The 25643-nt window shown below is 36.5% G+C and overlaps 2 protein-coding genes across 2 annotated transcripts in view; one reads left to right on the top strand and one right to left on the bottom strand.

Annotated features, from left to right (window-relative positions):
• The window catches only part of KIAA1211 (KIAA1211 ortholog), a 65398-nt gene extending 52185 nt beyond the window's left edge, over positions 1-13213 (top strand). Inside the window, exons 7-9 of the mRNA XM_027836285.1 lie at positions 6155-6345; positions 7912-8074; positions 10321-13213. Of these exons, the coding sequence (XP_027692086.1) occupies positions 6155-6345; positions 7912-8074; positions 10321-10481 (515 nt within the window). The 3' untranslated portion in view covers positions 10482-13213. The remainder of the gene's footprint in view (positions 1-6154; positions 6346-7911; positions 8075-10320) is intronic.
• Positions 12977-25643, bottom strand: part of AASDH (aminoadipate-semialdehyde dehydrogenase) — a 28037-nt gene continuing 15370 nt past the window's right edge. Inside the window, exons 8-15 of the mRNA XM_027836286.1 lie at positions 24858-25030; positions 23785-23977; positions 23322-23437; positions 20627-21467; positions 17388-17551; positions 16878-17000; positions 16146-16277; positions 12977-14837 (exon numbers count right to left, since the gene is read on the bottom strand). Coding sequence (XP_027692087.1) covers positions 14445-14837; positions 16146-16277; positions 16878-17000; positions 17388-17551; positions 20627-21467; positions 23322-23437; positions 23785-23977; positions 24858-25030 — 2135 coding nt within the window. The 3' untranslated portion in view covers positions 12977-14444. The remainder of the gene's footprint in view (positions 14838-16145; positions 16278-16877; positions 17001-17387; positions 17552-20626; positions 21468-23321; positions 23438-23784; positions 23978-24857; positions 25031-25643) is intronic.

A 25643-nucleotide genomic window follows, 5' to 3' on the forward strand; every position in this document is an offset into this window, starting at 1 on the left:
TCTGAAAGTGGTCATAGTCCAATTGTTTGTTTGAATCTTGCCAGTCCAATTTATTAGAATTTTTCCACTCAAGATTAACATAGGCCTTGAGTTAGGACTTTGTTAAGCAGGACCCCAAAGAGTTATCTGAAATATATAAGGCATGGTCATAGAACTGGTCTTAAGTAACCAGAATGGTTGAGGAATGGGACAAACTCCCAAAGACTTAATTTCTATTTAACCCAGAATTCAACAGAAGTCCCATTTGGGTTTTAGATGTCATTGTTGGAAAAATTTCTGAGAAGTCCAAGTTCACTTTGTTGCCTGAATAAATACAGTATGCAGAAAACACTTTTAATAATCAGGCATCTTCTGGTACCTTGGGGGTAGATGTAGAAGATAAGAGATTGAACTGAATTTGCTTGTTTTCCTTTCATGTAGAACCTATAGATTCAGAGTAGGAACCCCAAAGGCCATCTAGTTAACCACTTACCCTGTCTACAGCCTTCTTAGCTTCTGCTTAATTGATATAAGGACTCATTCATTATTCCCGGAGGCAACCTATTCCACTTTTGATTGACTTTAATTGTTAAGTTGAGTTGAAATATGACTTCTCATCATTTCTATCTGCTGCTCCTAATTCTGCCCTCTTTGGCCAAGCAGGGTAAATTTCATCCTCTTCCACATGACGAAGAGATAGCATTGTGTTGTGAAGAGCCAGCCGTAGAGCCTTGAAGATCTGGATTGAAATGGCACTTCTGATCATTGAAATGGCACTTCTGATCAATACTGGCTATGTGTCCCCCAGGCAGTTCTCTAAGATGGAGAGAAGAGGCCAGCCTGGATTGGTGGAGTTTCTTCACCCAGAAGTTCTTTATATTAGTGAAATGAAAATCAGATCCAGTCCCTATCCCATCCTCTTCCACATGACAAATATTTGAACATTTGTCATGCTCTGCCTCTTAAGTCTGTTCTCTTCTGAACTGAATTACCTTCATCTAATCATAAGGTGCAGTCTTCATTTCCCACCATCCTGGTCCACCTCTCATGGACACCCTCTGGTTTCCAGATCCACTTCTTCCACGTCTCACACACACACACACACACACACACACGCAGAACAGATGACAGCCCTCTAGAATGGGTCTTACTGGAGAAGAGTACAGCAGGACCATCACCTCCCATTCTAGCACAATCACATTTTTCCTCAATGTCATTTCTCTTCTACTTCTGCCTGCACTACCTCTGTCAACAAAATAAATCAATCAGTCCAGGTGATTGGCAGGCCTGGGCAGCTGGACTCTGGTTGATCACAGTTCCAATCCGTACCATTGTCCAAAAGAAATCAGAGTAGATCCTGCTCTATGCAATGGTGACTCATTCAAAATCAGAATGAATGAGGTTAGAAAAAAACCTACTGGGTTCAAAAGTCTGTCAGCAATTCAGACTGTTTTTCTCTCACAAAGGAACATGAAAATAAAAAATTTTGAAGGACATCGGTAGGGGAAACAACTGGCAAAGGAAAGCCCAGAATTCTCATGTCATCTAGGCCAAATTGGCATCTCTTGATGCTCCAGAATCACCGAGACGGAGAAAAAGCAGGGAGAGAAGGACACAAAAAGAGAGAGTATCAGAAAGTGGATTGTCCTTTTCTTTGCATCATCAACAGAGATGAAGGTTAAGATTCATCTGCATTTGTTCTCGATTTAAACCTAGGTTCATTTTGCTTTTGAAATAAGTTAGCAGACCTTAAGTTAGGGTGTTTTTATCCTGCATTTGGTCCAGATGGAAGATAAAGCATCTTTGCTGCTCTTTACAGTGATTTCATAAGGACTAGAGTCTAGGAAAGGAAAATACTCTTCCTTGAAAGCCCCCTTTAGTTGCTGCCTTATCCATGAAGTCTTCCCTGATTTTCCCAAGCTAGCAATGATTTACTAGGTGTCTTCTTTGTACTTACCACATTTTGGGGGGCTTCATAGTTTTGTTTTATATGTATACACTTGATAATAATAGTGATATTTATAAAGTACTTTAAACCTTGCACACTGCAGATACTCCTTCCTCCCCTTAGAATCCTTCTCTTCCTTAAAACAAGCTCAATTTGTGTCATCTTCTGATTGAAACCTTTCCTGATCCCCTAGCTGCTAATGCTCCCCCAGAATTGCTTTGTATCTACATACATATGTATATATGTACATATATACATATATATCGTATTTACTTATATGCACACATGTTGTTTCCACCCAAAAGAAATAATATAATCTCCTTGAATCCAGTTTTTCCTTATCCATCCCCAGTACTTAACACAATGCCTGGTACATAGTAATCTCTTTTTTAAAAAATTAATGTTTTTCAATCATCTAAAATCTGGTTTTTCTCCTCTCTTTGAAAAAGAAAAACAAAATGCTTGGTATAAGTATGTATAGTCAAGCAAAACAAATTTCTGCATTGGCTGCAAAAAAAAAATGTCTTGTTCAGCACTAAGTCTTTTACTTCTCTATAATCAAGTGAGTAGCATGTTTCATTGCGAGGTCCCCGGAATCATGGTCGGTCATTTTACTGATAAGAGTTCCTAAACCTTTCAAAGTTGTTTGTCTTTACAATATTGTTACCATTGTATAAGCTGTTCTGGTTTGGCCCATTTTACTCTGCATCACTTCATATAAGCCTTCCCAGGTTTCTCTGAAGTCATCCCCTTCATCATGTCTTAGAGCACAATGATATTCCATCCCATTTTACATGCTGTAACTTGTTCAGCCATTTCCTAAGTGATAGGCATCCCCTCAGTTTCCAATTCTTTGCCACCACAAAAAGAGTTATATCCTTATTTAGAGCTTGTTTTTGCTTAGGATTGATCCCTCTCTTAACCTTCTCTCCAGTCATTCTCCTTGTCCCCTTTCCCTGCTGTTTGCCTGTTGACTGAAAGGCATTTCTATAACCAACTTTCTGCACATATATTCTTCCCTCCTTTGACTCATTCAGAGGAGAGTGAGGTTCAAGGGTCAGCCTTTACTCTTCTTGTTTGTATAGATGTCTACTTTTGCACCTGATTATGTGAAGATAATTTTCCCAAACCTTTTTCTCCTTTTCCTCCCATAATGGATGCCTCTTCCCCTCCCTTTCCATTCTTTTAAGACTGAGACTTAATAGAACTGCTCGCAGAACTTATAATTATATTCCCTGTGTGACCCAGATGATGATAGGGTTCAGAGGGGACATATGTATCATCTTTTCCCCATATTTAAATGGAAGTGGTTTATCCTTATTAGAAGTTCTTGTGGTTGTTCATCTATATGTTTCTCTTGACTCTTGTTTTTGACCTTCTAAATTTCTACACAGCTCTGGTCTTTTCATCAAGAATACTTGGAAGTCCTCTATTTCATTAAGAGTTTATTTTTACCCCTGTAGGACTATACCCAATTTTCTGGGTGAGTTATTCTTGGATGTAAGCCTGTATCATTTGCCTCCTAGAATATCATATTCCAAGCACTGCTACAGTTGTAGCTGCTAAAATTGTGTGATCATGTCTCCTCAGTACTTTAATTCTTTCTGACTGCTTGCTGTGTATTTTTTCTTTGACCTGGAAACTCTGGTTTTTATTTATAACATTCCTTGGAATTTTCATTTTGGAGGTTCTTCTAGAAGGTTACTGGTAGATTCTTCATATTTCCAGGGATGGGATCTGAACATGTATTCCTGACTCCAAATCCAACTCTTCAAGTACTATTCCTCGCTCCTTCCTATTACACTGTCAACATTTTGTGGCCAGAGACCATGTCTTATTTCATATTTACATCACCAGTGCTTAGCACAGTGCCTTGATCATGGTAGACAAATATTTGTTGAATTAAATTGAATTACTTATGGCCAATAGTATAGAGGTACAATAAAACTTTGTTAGTTTGTACTCTAGTAATTTGAAATTTTTAATTATTTAACTTGAGTTGAACTTGTTTACTTTTACTGAATATATGAGGAAAGGCTTTACTAACTAAATTATGGTGGCATTACAAGGGATAATTTAAACCTTCTTGAGAGAGTTAAACAGGTTCAGGCAACTTTAGCATGCCTTAAAATCATATAATTACTTATCTATTCATTAAAGAAGGTTCAGAGGGAACTGGAAATGCTTTATTAACTATCAGTTTGAATCACTATATGTACTATGAAGTATTAAAATTGCACCTCTTGTGAAAATACTCCAAAGTTGAGATTTTGTCATTTAACATTATTATTGTTATTATTATTATTAGTGGTAGTAGTAGTATTGGCTAAGACTAGTCTCCTCAATTAGCCTGACTCAGGAAGATTTTTTAAGTTATAAACAATCCCTGCATTTTATATTAAAAATCATGGAAATGGGGAAAATAGACTTCTGAACCTTGATTTCAATAGAACTGAGGATGTTCCTACTGGAATAACATATAGAATTGTCCCTGGGATGCCTCCCCAGTCAATTGAGTATCATGCCACCATGGAATATGCAATCGTTGCCAGCTCGATAGCAAAAAATCTTCTGTAGGCTTGAAGCAGGAAAGAGATCTGTACGTTTTAGAAATATTAAGAGATGAGCCTCGAGAACTTTGTGGTTCTAACCTGAGCCTAAAACAGTAGACTTAAGAATACAAAGGTTGCTTAACTGTGAAGAGATCATGTGTGAAATACTGAGCAGAAACATAATTTGCTCAAAAGATTACAACCTGAGTAATTAATTATTCACAGACATGTAAGCATGAAGCTGCCCAGCCCTATCCCACAGGCACACAAGTGAACAGGAGCTCAGACATACAGTGAATGCATACCCCAATCAAGAGCCCAGATCTCTGGGTCTCTGCCTTTATATCTGATTGTTGTTGCTAGTGGTCTGGAATGCAACACCTTCTCCCAAACCACTTGACCACAAGGGCATTATGATTAGGAAAATTTGCTAACCTTGCATACCTGGATTAGGTGAGGTTTGCTAAATTGATTATAATCAAGAAAGCTTTACATCTCTTGCCTAAATGAAGCTGATTTAACCAATACTGGGTACATTGGAACTTCCTGTTATTTAGGTGGGTCAAAACATGGTGGCCCTTCTGTCAACTAGAGCATAGCAACAGGCTGGATCCTCAGATTAACAAAAGACTACATGTCCTGTATTGTGTGTCTTGGTGAACATTCCTACCGTATTAATACCAAACAATTACAAGCATTTTTTAAGTTTCTACTGTGTGCTAGGCACAAGGTCAGAAAAGCCGCCTGTCCTCAAGGAGTTTACATTCTAAGCAGGGTGACACAGACACATATAGATATATACAGATAAAGAAAGCATGGAAGCCTGAATTGGCAGCTTGCCTGTCTCCCACTTTAGAGACAGCCTGGTATAATCGAAAGTATATGAGACTAGAAGTCCGGGCATCTAGTCTCATCCCCACCACCATCTAGCTATGTTAGTAACTTTGGGCAAATCATTCAAGCTTTCTGGACCTCAGACTCCTCAGCTCTAAAATAAGGGAGTTAGACTAGCTATCCTCCTCAGGTCTTTCACAGCTCTAAGATTCTAAAATGTTCCATCTGTACTGCACATGGGAAATATTTCCCATGGGGACTGCTAGTCACTAGAATAGTCACTTATTCAGTGACTGTTTTGAGAGGAAGGATCTTCCACAACCTTTCTGCCCTGATGGCTCATTAGGAAGTACAATGTGACCCGGCATTCAAGAAAGCTTTACTAAGGGAGCACAAACTCTGGCCAGACCTGACAAGCTGGAAAGGTTACAAGTATGGATCCAGCACTGTGGAAGCAGACCAGCCTAGCTAAATTAACAGCCTCATCCCCAGAGTAGCCACCTTGCAATGATTTTTACTGGCCACCGAAACTCAAAGAGACTGCCCAGACAGGCAGATTGAATCCTTTGTCTTGGTGTAAGGAGTACTCACCTTGCTGGAATCACACAGCCTTTGAAGTATTAGAGTTTTAGGGAGGGTAGTTTGAGCTCATGTTATTTTTCCATCATGATGTGATGTCTTTTTTTGTCTTAGAAAAGGTGTTTCACGAAATCTTGAAGTGAGATCAAGTTGAAGCACTGACTCAGAATCTGTCTGCACTGTTTCTGCATTCTGAGGGGACTGATGAGTGGTTGTCTTTCATTGCAAATCACATCTTTCTTTGCTTTTTTCTTTTCCACAGAAAAGCCAGTGCTTCAGAGCTGGCACTCTTTAGAAGGCTCGAAATCGATGGAAAAAACTGAGACTGCCCAGCCACAGTGGGTTACATTAGCACTACAAAAGCAAAAAGGATTCAGGGAGCAGCAGGCTACCAGGGAAGAGAGAAAGCAAGCCAGGGAGGCCAAACAAGCAGAAAGGGTATCTAAAAACAATGTAAGTAGACCATCTGAAAGAGTGGTGTCTTGCACAAAGCAGAATTTAATACATTTTTTGGATTGTATTGTAGATCCTTATACTTTTCATTGAGCTCAATTTTTGTACATCCTGTGTAGCACTCAAAGCCCCTCAATCTTGAATCCCCTAAAAGCTATCCCCAGATTCATGACATGCTAGGCTCAACATCCACTCAAAAGCAATAGCTCCAAGACTTCACCATTTCCTTTTTTCAGACCAGCTTGGGCAGTGGGGGATAGGAAGAAAAAGGAAAGCTGAGTAGAACAAAGAAAAAAAAAACATATTGGGCAGAAAAACTAAATTTTAAAGGTTAAACTAGGAAAAATATTTACATATGAAATCACTGTGATTTCAACAGGCAATAACCTAATTTGGTAAGATTCCATGGAGGCATATATTTACTAGCGTAGCATTTTGCTTAATCATTATATAGTGAATAGGACATAAGAAAGAAATATCCTAATTTAGGGTAGTGGGGTTAGAAGAGCAAGTGGTTAACTTGGAAAGACTTCTATGAACTGATGCTGAGTGAAATGGGCAGAACCAGGAGAACATTGTACAGTGACCCCAACATTGTGCTATGATCAACTATGATAGATAGACTTAGCTGTTTTCAGCAATACAATGATCTAAAACAATTCAAAAAGACTAATGATGGAAAATGCTATCCACATCCAGAGAACAAACTATGGAGGCTGAATGCAGATCAAAGCATACTATTTTCACTTTTTTTTTCTTTCTCATGGTTTTCCCTTTTTGTTCTGATTCTTCTTTCAAAACATGACTAATGTGGAAATATGTTTAATATGATTTTACATATATAGCCTATATCAGATTGCTTGCCATCTTGGGGAGAGGGGAGAGGAGAGAGTGAAGGAGAAAAAATGTGAAACTCAAAATCTTATAAAAGTGAACACTGAAAACTATCTTTACATATAATTGGGGGGAAAATGAAATACTATTAAGTGGGGAAAAAAGAAGAGCAAGTAGTTGTTTTTGAGGACCTCGTTCTGCGGTCACCTGGTTTATCATATTCAAGAGCTAGAAGAAAGCATTTTCCTACTTTAGTCATCTTGCACTGAGATGTTCAAGAAAGTACTAGAGAAAAGAGAAAGAAATTGATGTAATCAAATCCCCATCTTTCACCAACTCAATGACAATGGGAAGGAGATATCAGGAAATCCAAAAAGGAATCTACATTCCTTATTTTTATCTTAATCATCTAAACTTGGGGCAGGGGTAGCTAGAGGAAGGGTTGTGCTGATCTTTAACAGCTGGCTCTTTCCCCACCCACAAATGTACAAACTTTTAAGTTTAATCTGCTTTAGAAACATTTTCTTCATCACTTTTTCAGGTCTAGATAATTAACAAAACAATAAAGTATTTCTTGATTTGTAGCATTAGCTAATATTCGAAGTGTAAAATCTCATACTGAAAATTTTAAATCATCTCTCCAGCCCTTCCAAACAGGTTCCTGTATTATACCCCCAGGGTAGGGGCCACTGGGAATGAATTTTTTTTTTTTTTTTTCCCTTTCCCTTTCAGGCTGGAGTCAGCCAGCAGCCTGAAAGCAGTAATATTAGCAGGATAGGTTCCCTCCATAAATCTACTGCTCAGGAAGATGAGAAGAAGATTGAGACAGCTGTGTCCAGGCTAGAGCGCAGAGAGCAACTGAAGAAATCCAACACTCTTCCTACATCTGTGACAGGTCAGAATGTTCACTTGCTTCACTGGGTTTAATAAACAGAACTGCCTTCTAGCCTGCTCCTTTGACAAGCTCTAATGTAAGGGTTATGTATAGGATAAAGTGTTAATTTTGCTCTGATTTGATGCATTTAATAAGTGAAACATGATAGTAGTTTCCACTATTGGCTTACTAACACTTGAGCAATCACAGAACCATAAAATTTTAGAGTTGGGAGTAATTGTAATCAGTAATTGTAAAAATTTTCTCTACAACATATACAAGAAGTAGCTATCTACTCTTTGCTTGAAGACCTCCAAAGGGGGAACCCACTATTTTCCAAAATACCTTGTAGCACTTTTCTGGTTATTAGAAAGTTTTTCCTTCCATCAAGTTTCAATTTGCCTTTTTTGAAATTTAATTATTGCCCCTACGTCTGTCCTGTGGGACCAAAGAGAACTAGTCTAATAAATTTTTTTCAAATGAAGCTGCACAACCATGAATAATGTATATACTCATTATTTAGTATATACTCATTACTCAGCACATAAGAACTGTAACATGTTCACATGTTTAGAGTAGATCTAACTTTTTGGAGTTATGACAAGTGAATGGCATTCTGTTCCATAAAACATATCTTTTGATATTATTACTAGAGACTGTCTTAAATAAAAAATACTAGTTATATGAACCCTGATCTTTTCTCCCCTTTCCCTCCCCCATTTTTTAAAGTTCAAAACTTAAAAACAAAACAAACACTTCCATATACATTACAGAACTGCAATCCTCCACTGTGCAGAGCTTGTCCTTTTCAAGTATACAGCAAATTCAACATGCAACTATTAAAGGCATCCAGTCTGTCCATGATTCCCTGTGGCCTTCATTCTGTTTTCTTTTGGGGGAGAGGAGAGGCTGAACCATAACCCTACCTGTGCCTCTGTCTGCCACCATGGAAACAAATTTAAAACCTTGTAACAAATAGGCATAGTGACGCAAAAAAAGTCCCACATTGGCCATGTTCAAAAATGTTATGTCTGAACATGCAACTCCAGATGTGTTCTGACCTGGGCAAAGTACCTCCTTATTCCTAGAAGTTGCAGGTATTTTAGTGCAACCCAAGATCAACAAATTAGCTTTTCTGTCACATCACACTGTTGACTCTTATTGAGTTTGCAGTCCATTAAAACTCCCACATATTTCTCAGACTTCTGTCTAACCATACCTTCTTTCATCTTGTAAGTCAGTTTTTTGAATCCAAGTATAAAGACTTTGCATTCATCCCTATTAAATACCTGTATCTGAAAAGACCTCAGGAATCTACAGAGGAAAATAATTTGCAAATTCAGTGTTTGATTTTGCCTGGTGTGGTACACTGAACCTTGGTCACTTGATATACAGCTCTCCTGAAAGATGGCCAGTCTTACCAGATTCAGCTCTTTCAGAAAGTATTGGTTGCTGCATCTTCAACTCACTCTCCAAAGCAATTCTTCAGGCAAACATAGTTGGCAAAGGGTTTCCCTTGTTATCTGGCAAAAGCAATCTGGAACAAATCTTTCAATATGTGACGAATGAGGAACAGAATGGAGGAGGTACAAAATACCATACTGGATGTACCTGAGAGAGTTAAATTCTTTAATGATAGTACCAAAGGCAGAACCTAGTTTCATACCTTGTTCTACCTAGTTCTGGGAAATAACAGAGTTAAGTCAACAAGACTGTTGCTATCTACTGGAATGATCATTTAAATTGAATTGAATATTTCAATTCAATAAATTCAATTCAACAAATAAGTACAAAAAATAAGTACAAATAAATATAATAAATGAGTACTTCGTTTTTAATGAATTCACTGGTTGAGTGACCAGAATGACAATACTGACCCATTTCTTTTTAGCAGTGTACAAAGCTTCTTCCTGTACAATTTTGGTTCTTGGAAATTAGATTCAAAAGTATTAGAGGTCACTACACTGAGACCCATGTAATTCTGTATGTGTCAGATGCAAGGCGAGGGTTTCCTTGTTTCCCAATTCCTCAGTTCTTCCCCATGTTAAGAGATGTTCAACATTTTCCCCTTCTGGCTAATTCTAATTATCTTTCCAACATTCACACTCCTAATAAGCTTCAAAGGTTACTTACTATACAGCCATGGCATAAGATGACAAAGATATAGGACAATTATCTGCATTGTACTGATTTTTTTTTCCTTTTCTTTTTTCCTTTTTCTTTTCCTTTTCTTTTTGGTTTCCAAAAAAAACACTCTCCAAACCCAGTGGACATCTCAGATTCTGCTATGCCTGCATCATTGGTGAAAGAAGTCCCAAAGAGATTCTCCACACCAGATGCTGCCCCAGTGTCAACAGAACCAGCCTGGCTGGCCTTGGCCAAAAGGAAAGCAAAGGCCTGGAGTGACTGTCCACAGATTATTAAGTAGTCACTTGTGCTTATTTGTATTGCTTACTGACAACTCCTCCTTTGCCCTTTTTATTTATTTATTTTTTTACATGGGGTGAAGAACTTTGAGCAGGAAAAGAAGCGTGTCCTACAGGATCCAAAATAACTGTTAGAAACCGAACTGTTGTTTATGTAATTCACTATTTAGAAGGAAGAAAAAGCATTTGCACAATTGCAGGGCTTAAAGCCCCGAGAGCCTCCCATTTCTGAAGACAAAACTCTGTCCATGGGGACATAGGTAGAGCTCCAGGCCAATTACCTCTCCCTTTCTCTCTCCCACTACCCCCCCCTTCCAATAATAACATATAGTTTGGCCACTTTTTGATGTTTATTTTCACTTCTTAGATGACCCTTTAAAATCAATACAAAACTGCTAGAGCTTGGGAGGATATCTATACTTTTCTATAGGTGATGAAAAGGGTTACACACAGAAAGGGATATCTTTCCCTAAGGTTCCAAATGTGGAGTGCGCATCTGGCAGCAACTAGGAGTGATATAGCTCCAAAGCCTCTTCCTTTACTTCATTTCTTATCTCCCAGACTTGAGTTTGGAGAAAACTTCCTATTCTTATGCCTGAATCTTATTTTCATGAATTTTCCCACAAATTCCAAAGTTTTAAGTCCCCTATAGGGAAGGGGACCACAGAAGCAGAATACCTTTAAAAATTAACCCAAAGCAGCCTTTTAAATTTGGGGCATAGAGAAGAAAGGCTGTTCTAATTATACTCATCCAAAAATGATCTTGGCCTTGACAACCATCTAGGGCAAGTCACTTCACTAGGCTTTCAGTAGGCTTCCTTATCCGTAAAAGAAAGGCATTGGACTAGATCTCTTGTTTAAGACCTTATGCCCTGACATTTAGGAATCTGCTCAAGAAATGCAGACTAAAATAGGTTTCCTAAGTTAGTCATTCAAATTTGGAGCCACTCAGTAGGATATAAATTTCAAAGATTTACACCCTGCAACCTAAAAAATCTTATAGGCTTAGGTTCATCTTATAGGCTTTGTTTTTTGCTTCTAAATGTGTAAACAAAGAAAGAACTTGGTGGTCTAAAAGTCACCAACGTAATGGGTTGTTTTTTTTTAACTGCTTTCCCATCTACTGCATACCAAAAAGGTCAAAATTTTGCCACAATTTTTAATATATGGTACCTCCATATTCCCTTTACCTGTAGATTCTTATTCCAAAAAATACATTCTGGTCCTTCAGAAACAGGATTCCCCTTCTAACAAAAACTGTTATTAGCATTCATCATTACTTTCTTTTATGCTTACTCAGTATGCCATGTGTGATCATTGTACCCTTCAGTCTCAAGTAAAGTTATTTACTAACTAGCCAGCATTCTTCTTTCCTCAGTTGTGGCAACTGGCACATGTCTGGTAAAATGAAGTGGCTTTGTTCTTGTGAGTTGGTTTACTCTCATACAAATTAGACCATCAGGTGGTTAGTCATTCTAAATTTAAAGTTTCATGACATAAGAAGCAGTTGCTATTTCTCTGCATGTTCTTAGTCCTGATGTCCATGTTTAAAAATTGTAGATGAATGCATTTGTTGATTTCAGTGGTTTATCCACTAATGTAATGTTTCTTGATGAAAATCTCCATTTAGGGCCCTGGAATTCTATAATTACACTAATTCCTACAATGAAGTGGTGTTCTTTTTCTTCCAGTCTATAGGCTTTGGATCACATAAAACTTAGAGCTTGGTAAGGGAAAGGAGGCACATATCATTACAAAAAATGTCAAGAAGTTCCTACTGTTTCGAAAAGTTAGGACAAAGTTAAGCTGTCAAAAATCACGAAAATAAAGAATTGCTAAACTACATGGACCCTGTTTTAAAAGGAAAAAAAAAATCTGGTGAATAACTTCCAATCAGAGTCTAAGAAAATAAGAGTAAATTAATGTCATTCACAGTACTTGGTTTTGAACAATTTTAAAGTATACATCTCGTGTAAAAATCACTCCAAATTTGCACTACATACCAACGAAGTGTTACTTTGCTTTACTTTTGTTGTAGTCGTTTTTGATCAACAACTGAGAATTATGTTGTTGTTATTGTTGTTTTTTAAGTTACTGATGAATCTATTAAGAGTCAGTAAAAATGTTTAAAAAACTGATGACCACTATGTTGGAATACACGGGAGTGCGTGTGTGTGGTTTTTTTTTTATACCTTTAGCCATTTACATACTCTTCTTGACAAGATTACATATCATTAACCTTTGTTCATAGAATTATGTATAAAATTAGAAAACGTGTATAACTGAGTTTTTGTTTACTTTTAAAATTTTTCAAGTACAATTGTTTCTTATACATGTTCATTAATTCCTACTAAATTATAATCCAGTCAGTTATCAGCAAATGTACAGTATGAATTGTGTCTCTTCTTAGTTTTACTTAATTATTTCAAAGCAGAATCTTTAGAAAGCTACAGGTACCCGGCAATGTTTTTACCAACAATAAAATCAAGTCAAGAGATGATGAGAAGATACATTACTGTAATTTTAACTATAGATTTTGGTTGTATATGGTTTTATGTAAATCGTCCATTATGGTTGGGGGGAAAGGGAAGGAGAAGGTCTTTGAATAAAAAAATCTGTAAGTGCTTCAGTAGCAAGATGACCTCATTTCAAAATGTAGTTTTTATCTAGTGTTCTCACTATCTGAAAATGGAATTTCATTAAATCCACTTATAATAGTTGTTGGACTAGAAAATTTTGGAATGTTTTCATTTTAGGCAATATTTCATTATAGCTCTCACTGGCTGTGGGGAAAAAAATTGTTTAAGCACTTAGCAGTAAAAAGAAATTTAATTTGTATTCCAAATTGGAATTCATCTAACATGGACCAGAAACCAATTGAAGAGCTTGGTAAGGTAGCCACAAAAAACAAACAAACAAAAACAACAACAACAATAACAACAAAAATCTAACCTTTACAGGGTATTTGTGTACAGACTAGATTATTCACAATAGTGGATTCTCAATCTAGGGATGGAAGACAGGAAAAAAATCAGTAGGAAATCCTGTTACCATTACTTGAGTCACTACTATAGCTTACATTCATAGGCATTTTGTTAGTAAATGACTTTGAATCATATGCTGTGAGATTTCAGGAAAAGGAACTGAGCAATTTTTTAAAGTAATTAAACTTTTCTCACAGTTAACATAAAAGATACATGTGAGAAAGCACTTAAGTTAAATTAAAAGTTAAAGCCCATAGAAGAATAAATTAACATAGTCCTCAGGGAGGAAATGTTACTAAAAGAGAAAATGATAGAGAGTACGCTAACTGAAATCATCCAGTAATTTTACTTTCTAATAAAGGAAACTTGTTCACTTATGAAAAGATCACATCTCTGACAGCAAAAACCCAAGTGTCCTGTAAATCTTACTGAGAAAGAACAAACAAATAGTGCAACAGCAAGCAAAGAGACTGCACTCATCAAGTATCCTGCTGCCATACTTATCCAATTCAACAAGAATTTTTTTTTAAAAAAACACTTATCGTGTACAAACTAATGGGGCAAAAAGACAAACAAATCTAATGCACAGGAAAATAGCACAGACTAGGAATGAAAGGTTTTAATTCCCTTTCTACTTCCTATCCTAATCTTTGTGACTTTGTACAAGTCACTCAATTCTCCATTTCTAGGCCCAAGATCTTTTTAATTGAAATATCTGACGGCATACATTGACTATCAGAACCATTAGTGAGCATGATATGTGTAACCAGCTCATTCAACAGGTTCTGCAATAATCATGGCCTGTCAAACAAAGGATGTTCAAAATGGTCATTCCCAGATAAATCATTTATTAACCAAAATAGCTTTGATATGGACAGTACTTAAGCATAGCTCTCTGTACATGTAAAACACATAGTTTCTATCCATTTGGTACTGATAAAAACAGTAAAGATGTTATGGTTATTTTTGGTTATCTGATGGTTATTTTTCAGTAACACCCAACAAATCCAGACAATAAACATAGTCATCTCGACACCCAACAACAACCATTGATTGCCAGACCACAGGAGATGAAAAAACTTCTCCAGGAAGCTTATGTACTGTTTGTAACTGTCCTCTTTTAGCATTCAAGACCCATAGTTTTCCATCAGTAGATGCTGCTGCTAGCAGCATTTCACTGCTTAGATTATGATTGTGGAAAGTAAATGGTGTTCCGTATATACTTGCAGTAGCCTCAAATTTCCACTGAAAATGTCCTTCCATATCATAACAGTAGATAAAGCAATCATGGGAGCCAAAAAAGATTTCGTGCTTCATTAAGTCAGAAATGCACGGGGATGAAAAGATTGGTCCATTAGTAGAGACCTGCCAAACCTATATAGGGTGATAAAAATTACAGTAAACTATTTATATCTCTACATTTAATCTTAAAGTTAAATGTTCATAAGTTCTACAGAAAAGTTTTTAATGAATATTAAAGATAAATGTCACATACTTAATAATTAATTTTAGTCAAAGAGTATGTTAAGGAATTGCTATCCAATGCACCATCCCCCAAGCTAATGTCATAATACTTAAATATACTGAAACAGCCTTAAGAGTGTTTTTGAGGTCTTCACATTGTCATTTAATGAAACATAAATACCTGTTTCTGGCTTTCCCTGATTAACTGACGTCCCACAATAAACTTTTGGGGACTAAGTGGTTGGGGAAATGAAGCAAACATAGAAGTCTGAAGCAATGTTTCAGTAACTGTACACTCTAATGAATAGGTTCAGAGTCTGGATATACAGCTCCCTGCTTCAATTCTGTCCACAACTATGTGATCTTGGGTAAGTCACTTAGACTCAGGGTTTTATCTATGAAGGGGAGGTGACTAAAAGCCCCATTGACCTCTACCTACACTTCATTCTACCCTCCCAATCTCACAGGATCTCTATTTAAAGCACTTGGTAAGACTATTTACATATAAAACTTTATCATTATGCCTGGGAGTCAGGGACATCTTGAGTATTTCACAAACAAAAAAAATTATAATAAAACATTCCCCAATGGAAATATTTAATTTTACTAATTTAGAGAGACAGGGAGAATGAAAATAAGTGCAATAAGCTCTTGATGGAGTCTTTGGCATCGACCATAGCACCATTTACCACTCAGAAATCTATGAAGAAAGTGACAAATACAATTAATTCATAGAGTTGGGAAGATTTTAATGAACTGATGCAGAGGAAAGTAAACAGACCCAAAAGAACATAGACACAACAACAATGTAAATAAAAATCCATTAAAGGGAAACCATACCTTGAATCGATGAAAAACCAATGATGAAACCTACCCTCCTCTATCCTCCCTCAATTACAGCAGACAAACTGGGGATTACTAGGGCAGAATGTTATAGAAACATCTGATGCACTGTTAACAGATGCTTTTGCTTAATTATTTTTCTTTGTTGCAAAGTAGGGTTAAATGACAGGGGAGGGAAAGGTTAAGGGGAAGCTCTCTCCCTGCCATGACTGTGAAGTAAAGATAAACAATTAAAATGGGGGAGGAATTCTATGAAGACCAAGTGCTCACTACAATGGTTATAGGTTTAAATGATATCATCCAGATTTTTATTTCAGCATGTATCTACCATGCCTTTAAAAAACACTTAAAGGAAAACTGTAACAATTTTCTTACCAGTTGCCCCATGTGGTTAAAGCAGTATAAATTCCCATCCACACAACCAACCAAAACATACTGCAAGCTGCATTGTGGGGAAGAGAAAAGAGGTTTTCCACAGGAATGTGTCCAGACTCTATTTCCAGTAGTCTGTTTAGTAACGATAACAAAAAATCACAATAATTAGTATTATTGCACTGAACTCTGCTAGACCCTTTACCAAGCAAACTAATACAGCTTCCTACAAAGCATAATCATAAAACACCAATTCTTATGATGCAAGGTAAAGGCCATCCACAAACTGGCCCTTTTATCTGACTGTTTTATCTCATACAACTCTGAAGTTATAAATGTAGCCTGACCATGAATACAGAAACAGCTGCATGTAAATTATTAGTCTGTTGACATTTATTATAAAACCGAGAGCTACACAAGGATAAAAAAAACATAAAGAAAACAGGTTAGGAAATAATGAGGGTCCCAAGACCCTCAAGACAAACATGAAATCCTAACTTGGACAATCTAGGAGAAACAGTATGTCTAATCAATGCCAATTGCAAAAAATAAGATAAAAACAGACTTTTAATTTTTAAAAATGCACTGTATTTCAAATTTTCTCAGCTTAGTTGATTTTATACTGGTAATGTCTGGAATCTGATAAGTACTTTACACATTTAGACTTCAAAATGAAAATAATATAATTTCTTAAAATACAAGCCATAAAATTACTCCAGATCATTTTATACCTACAGGATTTAAGGCCAATAGAACTCCTTTCAGTGTAGCAATATATAAGTGATGGGGCGCCAGGCTTAGACATGGTGAAGAAAAGACAGTTCCTTCACAATGTGACTTCCAAACACAGGTCTCCTTCTGCAAATACAAGAATATACTCACTAGGTTTGCCATGGGGAAGATCAATAGATCCAAATGCATCCCTTCAAGATTATTTTTCTAAGAGCTTCACATGACAATGTTTGCAGGGTCAAATTTATTTGTGGAAAACTTGGTAAAGAAGACTGAAATTTCTGTAAACATTTTAAGAGTATATTAATCCCTTATTTTTCTTAGATCAGTTCCCTGTTTTCTTCTCTCACCCTATTAAACTCTGGAAATAATAGCAAGTAAATAAGCAACAACCACCCACAGGTTAGTTCCCTTTCTTCTCATGACACAACTGCACTAATGGTTTCACACCCTCTACCTTATCAAGGAACTATTCTATTGGTTATGCATGAGAATGCTGGGGTGAATTCTTACATAAATATCCAAAGCATATGCATGATGGTCATGAGATCCCACATATATGAGGCCTGTGGATGGATCCATGGTTGCAGAGCTTTTAACGGTATCCTTGGTAGCAAATATCCAATGTATTTTTCCATTACTGTTTCTGAGCACATAAATTAAACCATTATAGCAGCCTTTGGGGAAACAGGAAGACACAAATGGAAGATTTAGATACGTGAATGGAAGACAAAACCTATGAAAATCCACAGCCAAAGCTCTGTAGGTATACTTGGGTTCCTGGTGCTGATCCAGTCACCTGACCTAGTCAGATATTATACAGGCCTTTCTAGCAAATACAAAGCAGAAAGAACCCAATAGTCCCTTATGTTTTGAGAACTGCCTGACTTCAGAAAGCTTTGACTGAAGCCTCGAAAAAAGACTACCTACTGTAGACAAAGTTTGTCCATAAATAAATAATTCACAGCCCCCAAAGCCTCCTAGATTAAATATCTGTACTAGGAAGAGCACTGGGTTGAGTAAAAAATAGTTTAGATGAGACATAGTTCCTGACTTCATGGACCTTACACTTTAGTAGGGGGACAGCAAGAATAATATTAATAATACTACTGCAGGAAGATGTGAACAAAGTGCAATGTAAGGTTGGGAGAGAAAAAAAGGTCATTATCAACTGGGAGGGATAGGGGAAGGAAGGTTCTCTGCAGAAGGTGGAATCTGAGTTTGGCTTTAAAGGATGGGTGGGAATTCAAAAGGTAGGGATGAAAGATTGGGAAGGATTTGAAGCAGAGTAGACAGTGTGAGTGAGAGCATGGAGGTGGGCAGCTGTAGGGCAAGTGTAGGGTGTGGAGAACAGTGCAGTTTGACCAGGGTAGAGTATGTGCAAAGGAGTTGTATGACAGAAAACAGTCAGATAATAGTGCCAGTCAGTAGATGGCCTTTAAAGACAGAAAGAGAAGCCTGAACTTTACTTTGTAGGCCCCAAGGAGCCACTGAAGGGTGCTGCATAGAGAAGTGCCATGGCCAAGAATTGTGCATAAAAAGGTAAATTTGACAGCTGTATAAAGGATGGCATGTATGAACTGGGGAAAGAAGGGAAGTGTCCTATTAGGAGATTCCTGAAGTGGTCTAGGTAGAGGTAGTAAGGGGTATATTATGATGGCAACAATGGGAAAATAAAAGGAAGAATGGAGGCAAGAGGGATGAAAGCGATGAAAGTGCAAAGAGTCAAAGTTTTGAACAAAGACTGGATATCACCACTAACAGTGAAATCAGAAAAAAAAAAAGCAGGTTTTGGGGGAAAGATTGCATGCTCAATTTTGGACATGCAGAGTCAGAAGCAAATGAAGCATTCAGATGCATGGATGTGGGACTGGAGTTTAGAAAATGTGTGTGTATGTGTGTGTATATCACCAGCCTTGACCTTCTAATGAAGATGGTTCATGGACCCATCAATTCACCAAGAGGCTAGTAGTACTCAAAACATTTATAAAATAATATGAAAATGTGATTTAAATATCATAACTGCCAGTCCCTTATCTTAGCCTCAAAATAAATAATATGCAATAATAAAGTATCAACTTATTAGTTATTTATTATAGAAAGACCCATTAGATTTGATAATCCAAGACAACAGTGGTCAGAATAATCATACTAGAGAACAACATATTGTGACTCTCACTTCTGTATTAGAAATTACAGAAAAGCTAGAAGTCTTGAAACAACAACTATTTCTAAACTAGGAATGAAGTCAGGCTTCAGCAACTCTGGGGTTCAGTACTGCTGATTATTGATACCAACAGCTAAGTTATTTACTACAAAAGGTAAAGTCTCTGAAATTTATACTGTTCCCAGACTCTCTAGGAGTGGAGGGGAGGAAAGGTTTTAGGATAATCAGAGGTCAAGGTTATTTCACGACAACTGTCTTGTCAGGTTCACAGGCCTATCAATCCCTAAAATAGCTTAACTATTGCCACAACCACTTTCTCAAGTGGAGTCTATCTGCCTCCTTTTCCACAGCTATTGTTCTAGAATTTTTATCTGATTTGTTACCTCTATTTGGCATGAGTGGGAGAAAAAGTCTAAGAAAGCACGTTGTAAAGTAAAGGGATGGATCCCAGGACCCAGTTAGGTAATGAGAAATTTCTCTAAAGGTACATTGAAAATTACTTCCCAAACCCAATAGATAATGCCTAATCTCAATAACAAAGTTTTTTTAGTTTTAAAAATCTCCATTATTCTCCAATAAAGCAGCATCCAAATTATAATTTAAATACAACTAGAATAGCAAGAGCTAAGGAACAGTTTCAAAGAAACATTTTAAAACTATCTGCTGCTTCACAGCTGTGAAAAACAAGAAAAGATTGATAGCAATGGTCTAAGATAAGTTTTACAAAAAACATACTTATTATTCTGCAACATTTTTTTTACTAGAGAAACTGTGCAGGATAATGGATGTAGATGGAGCTTCAGAGTCGGAAAGACCTGGGTTCAACTCTGACACATACTGGATTAATTGCTTAGCGCTTTGTGGATGCTCTTTAAGACTATAAACTGCAGAACAGCTGTCCATTTGCACTGATAGCAGAAGCTTCCTCAGTGGGAGTTCCCTAAACCACAAATGAGATAATATCTATAAAAGGTTTCACATAGTGCTTGGCACATAACAGGTGCTACATTTGCTTATTCCCTTCCTTCCCTATGACAATGAAGTCACAAAAAAATCAAAATATGTTTCATTAGTATTTCTAGGTTTATTATTTAATGATGTATCCTCTGGTAATAATCATTTTTAATTTGAAACAACACAATCAGTGTCTTACATTTTTATTAAAATTCTCTTTGTTCCATAGCTTTTAGGCCCTGTATTAATTTGCAAAGCTAGTCCACATTATGCTGGAAATCATCCAGAATCCTAGCAACATATACAGACCCAACAGATCCTGCCAGATTTCAAAAGCTGGCTTTCGTTCAAAGTCTGACCTGTAGAAGGTACAAAGCCCTCTAGATGGGTAAGCTGCCTGGCCAAAGAAGAAGACACCACTCATTTCAAGTAATAGAAATGCTTTTTGACTTGGGCAAGGACTGACAGGTAGACCTGAACTGTGAGGGAATCCTTAAATGTTAATATAGAAAGTGCTATTAACAGCTACCTCAGAGGCTCCTTAGAAGCTCTGTTGGGAAATGGAACTGCAGAGTGCATCCTAGGGCCAATCTTTGTTTCATTTCTAAAAATCCAAAGTTCAAAAACGTACCCACTACAATGAAATTTCCACAATGAGAGAGACAAGCTGAGGATTCAATGCGATCTCCCAAGATCTGTTCCCATTTCACTTTCCCAGAATAGAGATCAACTGCTTGTATCCTGTGAGAATGGGATCCAATGTAGACAGTCGCAGATGACTGATTGAGAAGTAATACTGCAATGAGAGGTGAAGCATCCACACATTTGCCAGTATTGGACTTCCACCTGACACATAACTTTATTTTCTCAGACGCTCTCATAGAAGTTTCATCTTCTGAAATTTTTGACACAGGGCTGATCTCTTCTGCACCATCCATCTTCCGGATAATTGTTAAAGGGCTTTTGCTTGTCATATTTTGAACAAAACTGGACTCTTCAGATGAAATGAAATCAGAAGATGTTGAAGGATATTTTTCTAACTTAGTTCCTGTCTGTCTCATACTTAGAGAATTCTTTAAAGACTTGGAGACATTCACAAACAAAATCTGATTTCCTCTGCTCAATGCAATAAAAGCATTCTGCTCTTTGCCAGAATTCAGAGGCCTTCCAGATTTCTGATCAACATATTTGCCACTTATTTCTCCTCTATTCATGACACTGAATTTTCTTTTTGTGCCATTACTCCTCCTGAATGGTATATCTTCATCTGGAAACACTGCTTGGAGAATGTGATAGTATATATCTAAGATGGAGCGACTGAGAATAACTTCTAGAAGTCCAGGTATTGATCTACCTACCAGATTCTCAATCTCATTATTGAACCAAAGGGACTTTAAGGAATCACCACCATTATTAAGGAATAGTGAATCTTTAGAAACTTCCAAAGGATCTTCCAGAAGTCTCAGAGAGGACTACAGGAGAGAAGATGGAAGAAAGATGTTCAAAAAACAACAAAAATCTATGACACCAGAGTCCAGCAAGTATTAAGTGTACCTTAAGCAATATCATAGGTAAAAGTACCAAAATGTGTCTGATATATATGTGTATGTATGTACATATGTATGTATGTATGTATGCATGTGTGTGTGTGTGTGTATGCACACACACATTTTTTTAATCTTAAGAAATTCTACTACTAGTTACTATTAAAGAAGGCCTTCATTCTATTCTGGCTCTGCTACTAATATACTCTGAATCTTCAAAACTCATAACTCTTTACTAGTCCCCCTTCTCAAAGGAGAAAATTGACATGTCAATGTTTGGTTTATTAATCATAATCCACAAGACATAAGTCATGAGTTATCTTTCTATAAAACTGTTAATACTTGCCTTCATCTATTTCACATGAATTTAAAGTAAAAATGATCCTTCAAAGGTTACTGGATTTATCTCCCCTTTCATACATGACTATCACAAATATCTGAATTCATTCTATTCATTTTTGGTTTTGGCTAGGCAGTGGGGTTAAATGACTTGCCCAGGGTCACACAGCTAGTAAGTGTTATGTGTCTGAGGCTGGATTTGAACTCAGGTCCTTCTGAATCCAGGGCTGGTGCTCTATCCACTGCACCACCTAGCTGCCCCGAAAAAATACAATGTTTTAATATTTCATTGTGCCAATATGAATATATGGATCCTTTTTAGTCATATTACCTTTGGAAGAGTCAGCACAAAAAATTAAGTTCAACCCATTTTACTCATGACAATTCTTGGCTGCTTACTACTACAGGCATATGTCATCTCAGCGAAAGGCAAGAGTGCTGGATTTGCAATCAGAGGACACAGGCTCAGCTCCAAGCTGTACTACCTGTGTGACCCTGGGCAAGTCACTTAACCTTCGGGGCCTCAGTTTCCTCACCTGCAAAATAAGGAGGCTGGACCAGAGACCTTAGAGGTTCCTACAGCTCTAATTCTATAACCCTACAACCTCAAACGTCCCCTTCTAGATTAAGGATCCTGTGATTATATATAAATGTGAGTTTTGTTATTATTATTATTACTCATCGTTTACTCAACAAAGTCACCAACTTCTCATTATAATACGAAATCTTCAATTGGTAACTAGGAGAGAACACAGGTCACTTTCTCATGAGCACTAGCTGTTTCTTTTTCATGCTTTCTCACCAATACTGATGTCTCAGTAGGACAGAGTACAAAACCCACAATTCATAATGGAGGGCCTAAATTTTTATAGTATTCTGTGATTTGGAGGTTTTTAAAGACTAACAGCATGGACTTGAGTCTGGAAGAAGTGAACACAAAGAAATGAGGATTGGGCAGCACAACAGTGCCCCAACCATCCATATTATCCTCTTCCTCCTTCACTACTCCTCTTATTCAACCAAAAAAAAAAAAAAAGACATAGCACATGTCAGGAAACAGATTAAGGCACTAACAACTGCCTCTACTTGAAAAAATATAATGTTTTAATATTTCATTGTGCCAATATGAATATATGGATCCTTTTTTAGTCAGATTACCTTTGGAAAAGTCAGCACAAAAAATTAAGTTCAACCCATTTTACTTATGACAATTCTTGGCTGCTTACTACTACAGGCATATGTCATCTCAATTTATGGCAAACTAAGTAATTTTTCCTCAGGCACAGAGTAGCTCTGGTCAAACTGAACAGACAAAGCTATAATACAAAATTTTTGTGCAGCAATAATACTCTAGTAATATAAGTCAGACTTAGTAAAAAGTATTTCATTCTTGACACATGTAAAATGACCCCAATGTGATAATAAGCAATTTGAAAATACTACCTTCCATAAGCACTGCAATCTTTCCCACAGTTCCTCTTTTCCTTTAAGGTTACTGCTAGACTTCAAATTTATGTAGTTAAAGTAAATCTTGGTTAACTCAGACACATCGATTTTGCCTTAATAAAAAAAAAAAGTTTTTTGTTTCAGCTCAAAGACTATCCTCAGTGATCACAATATAAATATGTATTTTTTCATTTTAAAAATCCTAGAGACTCCATGATATAAACTGTTTTTCTTAAGTAATGATTTAATTCTAATGACTTCAACACCACACTACAAACAACAGCACAGAGTTAATCAGAATTAATCACTAAATTCATTTATAAGAAATGGTATTGCTTCTTAAATATCAGGAGCAAAAGATTTGAAATTTGTTCTAAAGTGTTCAGCATTATTTCACACTGAAACATTTGTTTAATAAAAACAACAACAACAACAACAACAACACAATACTGCAATTTACCATGAGATGTAAATGGTAAAGCGTCAATCACCATAATGTCATCTGGGACTGCATAACTTGGAAGATGTTTTTGAAGTTCTCCTAAAATACCATCCTTCACTAAACCATCTTTGGTCACCACAAACAGAATTAATTTTTCCTGATGATACCATATAACTGCACAGGATTCTACTTGACATATTCGTTCAGCAACCTATAGCAAAAGAGATTCTCTTGATTTACTGGAAAGATATTTTGAAATTTGAGCTCCTGAGGATATAAATTCCCCACATCTGAAGATAAACCAATCCATTTTGAGAACCTAAGTAGAAACTACTTCAGTACTTCAAAACATTAGTGACTATGATAATGCAGGTATTCTCTCCACTAGTGTAGATCATAACCCTTCTATGCCTTAAAAGTTGCAATATCCAAAACAGTTAATACCTGCTAACCAAATTTCTAATAGTAACAAGAGCACTTACATAGCACTTTGCAAAATATTTTTTCCCTCATAACTATGGGAAGTAGGTAGTGCAAGTATTATTGTCTCTGTTTTACAATGGGGAAACTGTAATGAGCTCTTCTAACCTCAGCCAGGGCAGTCCTTGAATGAAAGACACACTTGACCCATTCTTAAAACCGTTCCAGCAGGTCCTACCATGCCTTGTAATCTGCTAACATAGAGCCTTGTTCCACATCATGATGGGGCACTGGGGCGGTACTTCATATAACTAAGTAGCTACTGTATTTAAATTGCTTAGCATCAAAATGTCTCAAGAAGTAGAACTAGTACATTGAGCTCTTAACAAAAATTATTTGATTATGATAATAACATTCACTTAGGCGTCTAAAAATAAAACTTTTTGGAGGTGATGATGCTCCATTCTCTCAGTGGTAGATTTAAAAAATACATAATATTTCTGGGATGTTGGAAACAAGAGACATAGTAAAAAATATCAAACATAATCGATTCAATGTAACACAGAAAGATTAAAAAAATTAATTTTGAATTAATAGTGGTAGTATCTGCAAATGAAAAAGATAATCACCTGCATATATATAACTGCACTCGTAAGAGTTAAAAATACTACCTGCTGTACACATTCAATGTTAATACGTTTGCCATGACGTTTAATTTGACTGTCTTGCCGTCCCAAGAAAAACACTGCTTCACCTTTCACAGTAACAAAATCACCAGTCGCTCTCATTGTACCGAAAGGTAGAGTTATTTCATCGTCAAGAAAACATACCCGCTTCTCACCACCTTCACAAAATAGAACCACAAGTGTAATATATCAGTTGGAAAAATATTTTAAATAACATCTTATCTTACATTAGCAAGGTTAAATTAGGTAGACTTGGTAAAGTGTTTACATATACACATACACACATATTTAAGTACATAAAACATTTTACCAAGCCTACTTAATGGCTAATATACTGAAGTTAATTTTGAAGCATTAGATAGTCACATTAAAAGAGAAGATCTACTCTAATCCAGAAAAGTAAAAGTCTTCTCTGCTTTTAAGGAAAAGGAAAAAGCAAAATTTCACTGAAGTTAACTCTATGGTATCTCCTTGACTTTAAAGCACTGATTTTAACAGGAGAAGACTACAAAGATTTTGGCTATGAATTTGGATATCAAGGTCTAAAATGACATCTTCTGAATTGTTTTTATGCAAGCCCTCAAGAATTTTGTAAGAAATTTAACACTTTTAGCTGAAATAATCCCAGAAACCTCATTTATGTTTTATGCCTAGGAAGATAAGACATTTTAGATTTATCCTTGCTGAAAATGTCTATAACTTACAGAAAAATATTGGAATTATATTTTGCTATTCATTGTTTCTTTAAAATAATTATTCCCAATTAACAGA

This window comes from Vombatus ursinus, unplaced genomic scaffold (genome assembly GCF_900497805.2).
Source record: "Vombatus ursinus unplaced genomic scaffold, bare-nosed wombat genome assembly UNPS02014818.1, whole genome shotgun sequence".
In the NCBI taxonomy this organism is placed as follows: domain Eukaryota; kingdom Metazoa; phylum Chordata; class Mammalia; order Diprotodontia; family Vombatidae; genus Vombatus; species Vombatus ursinus.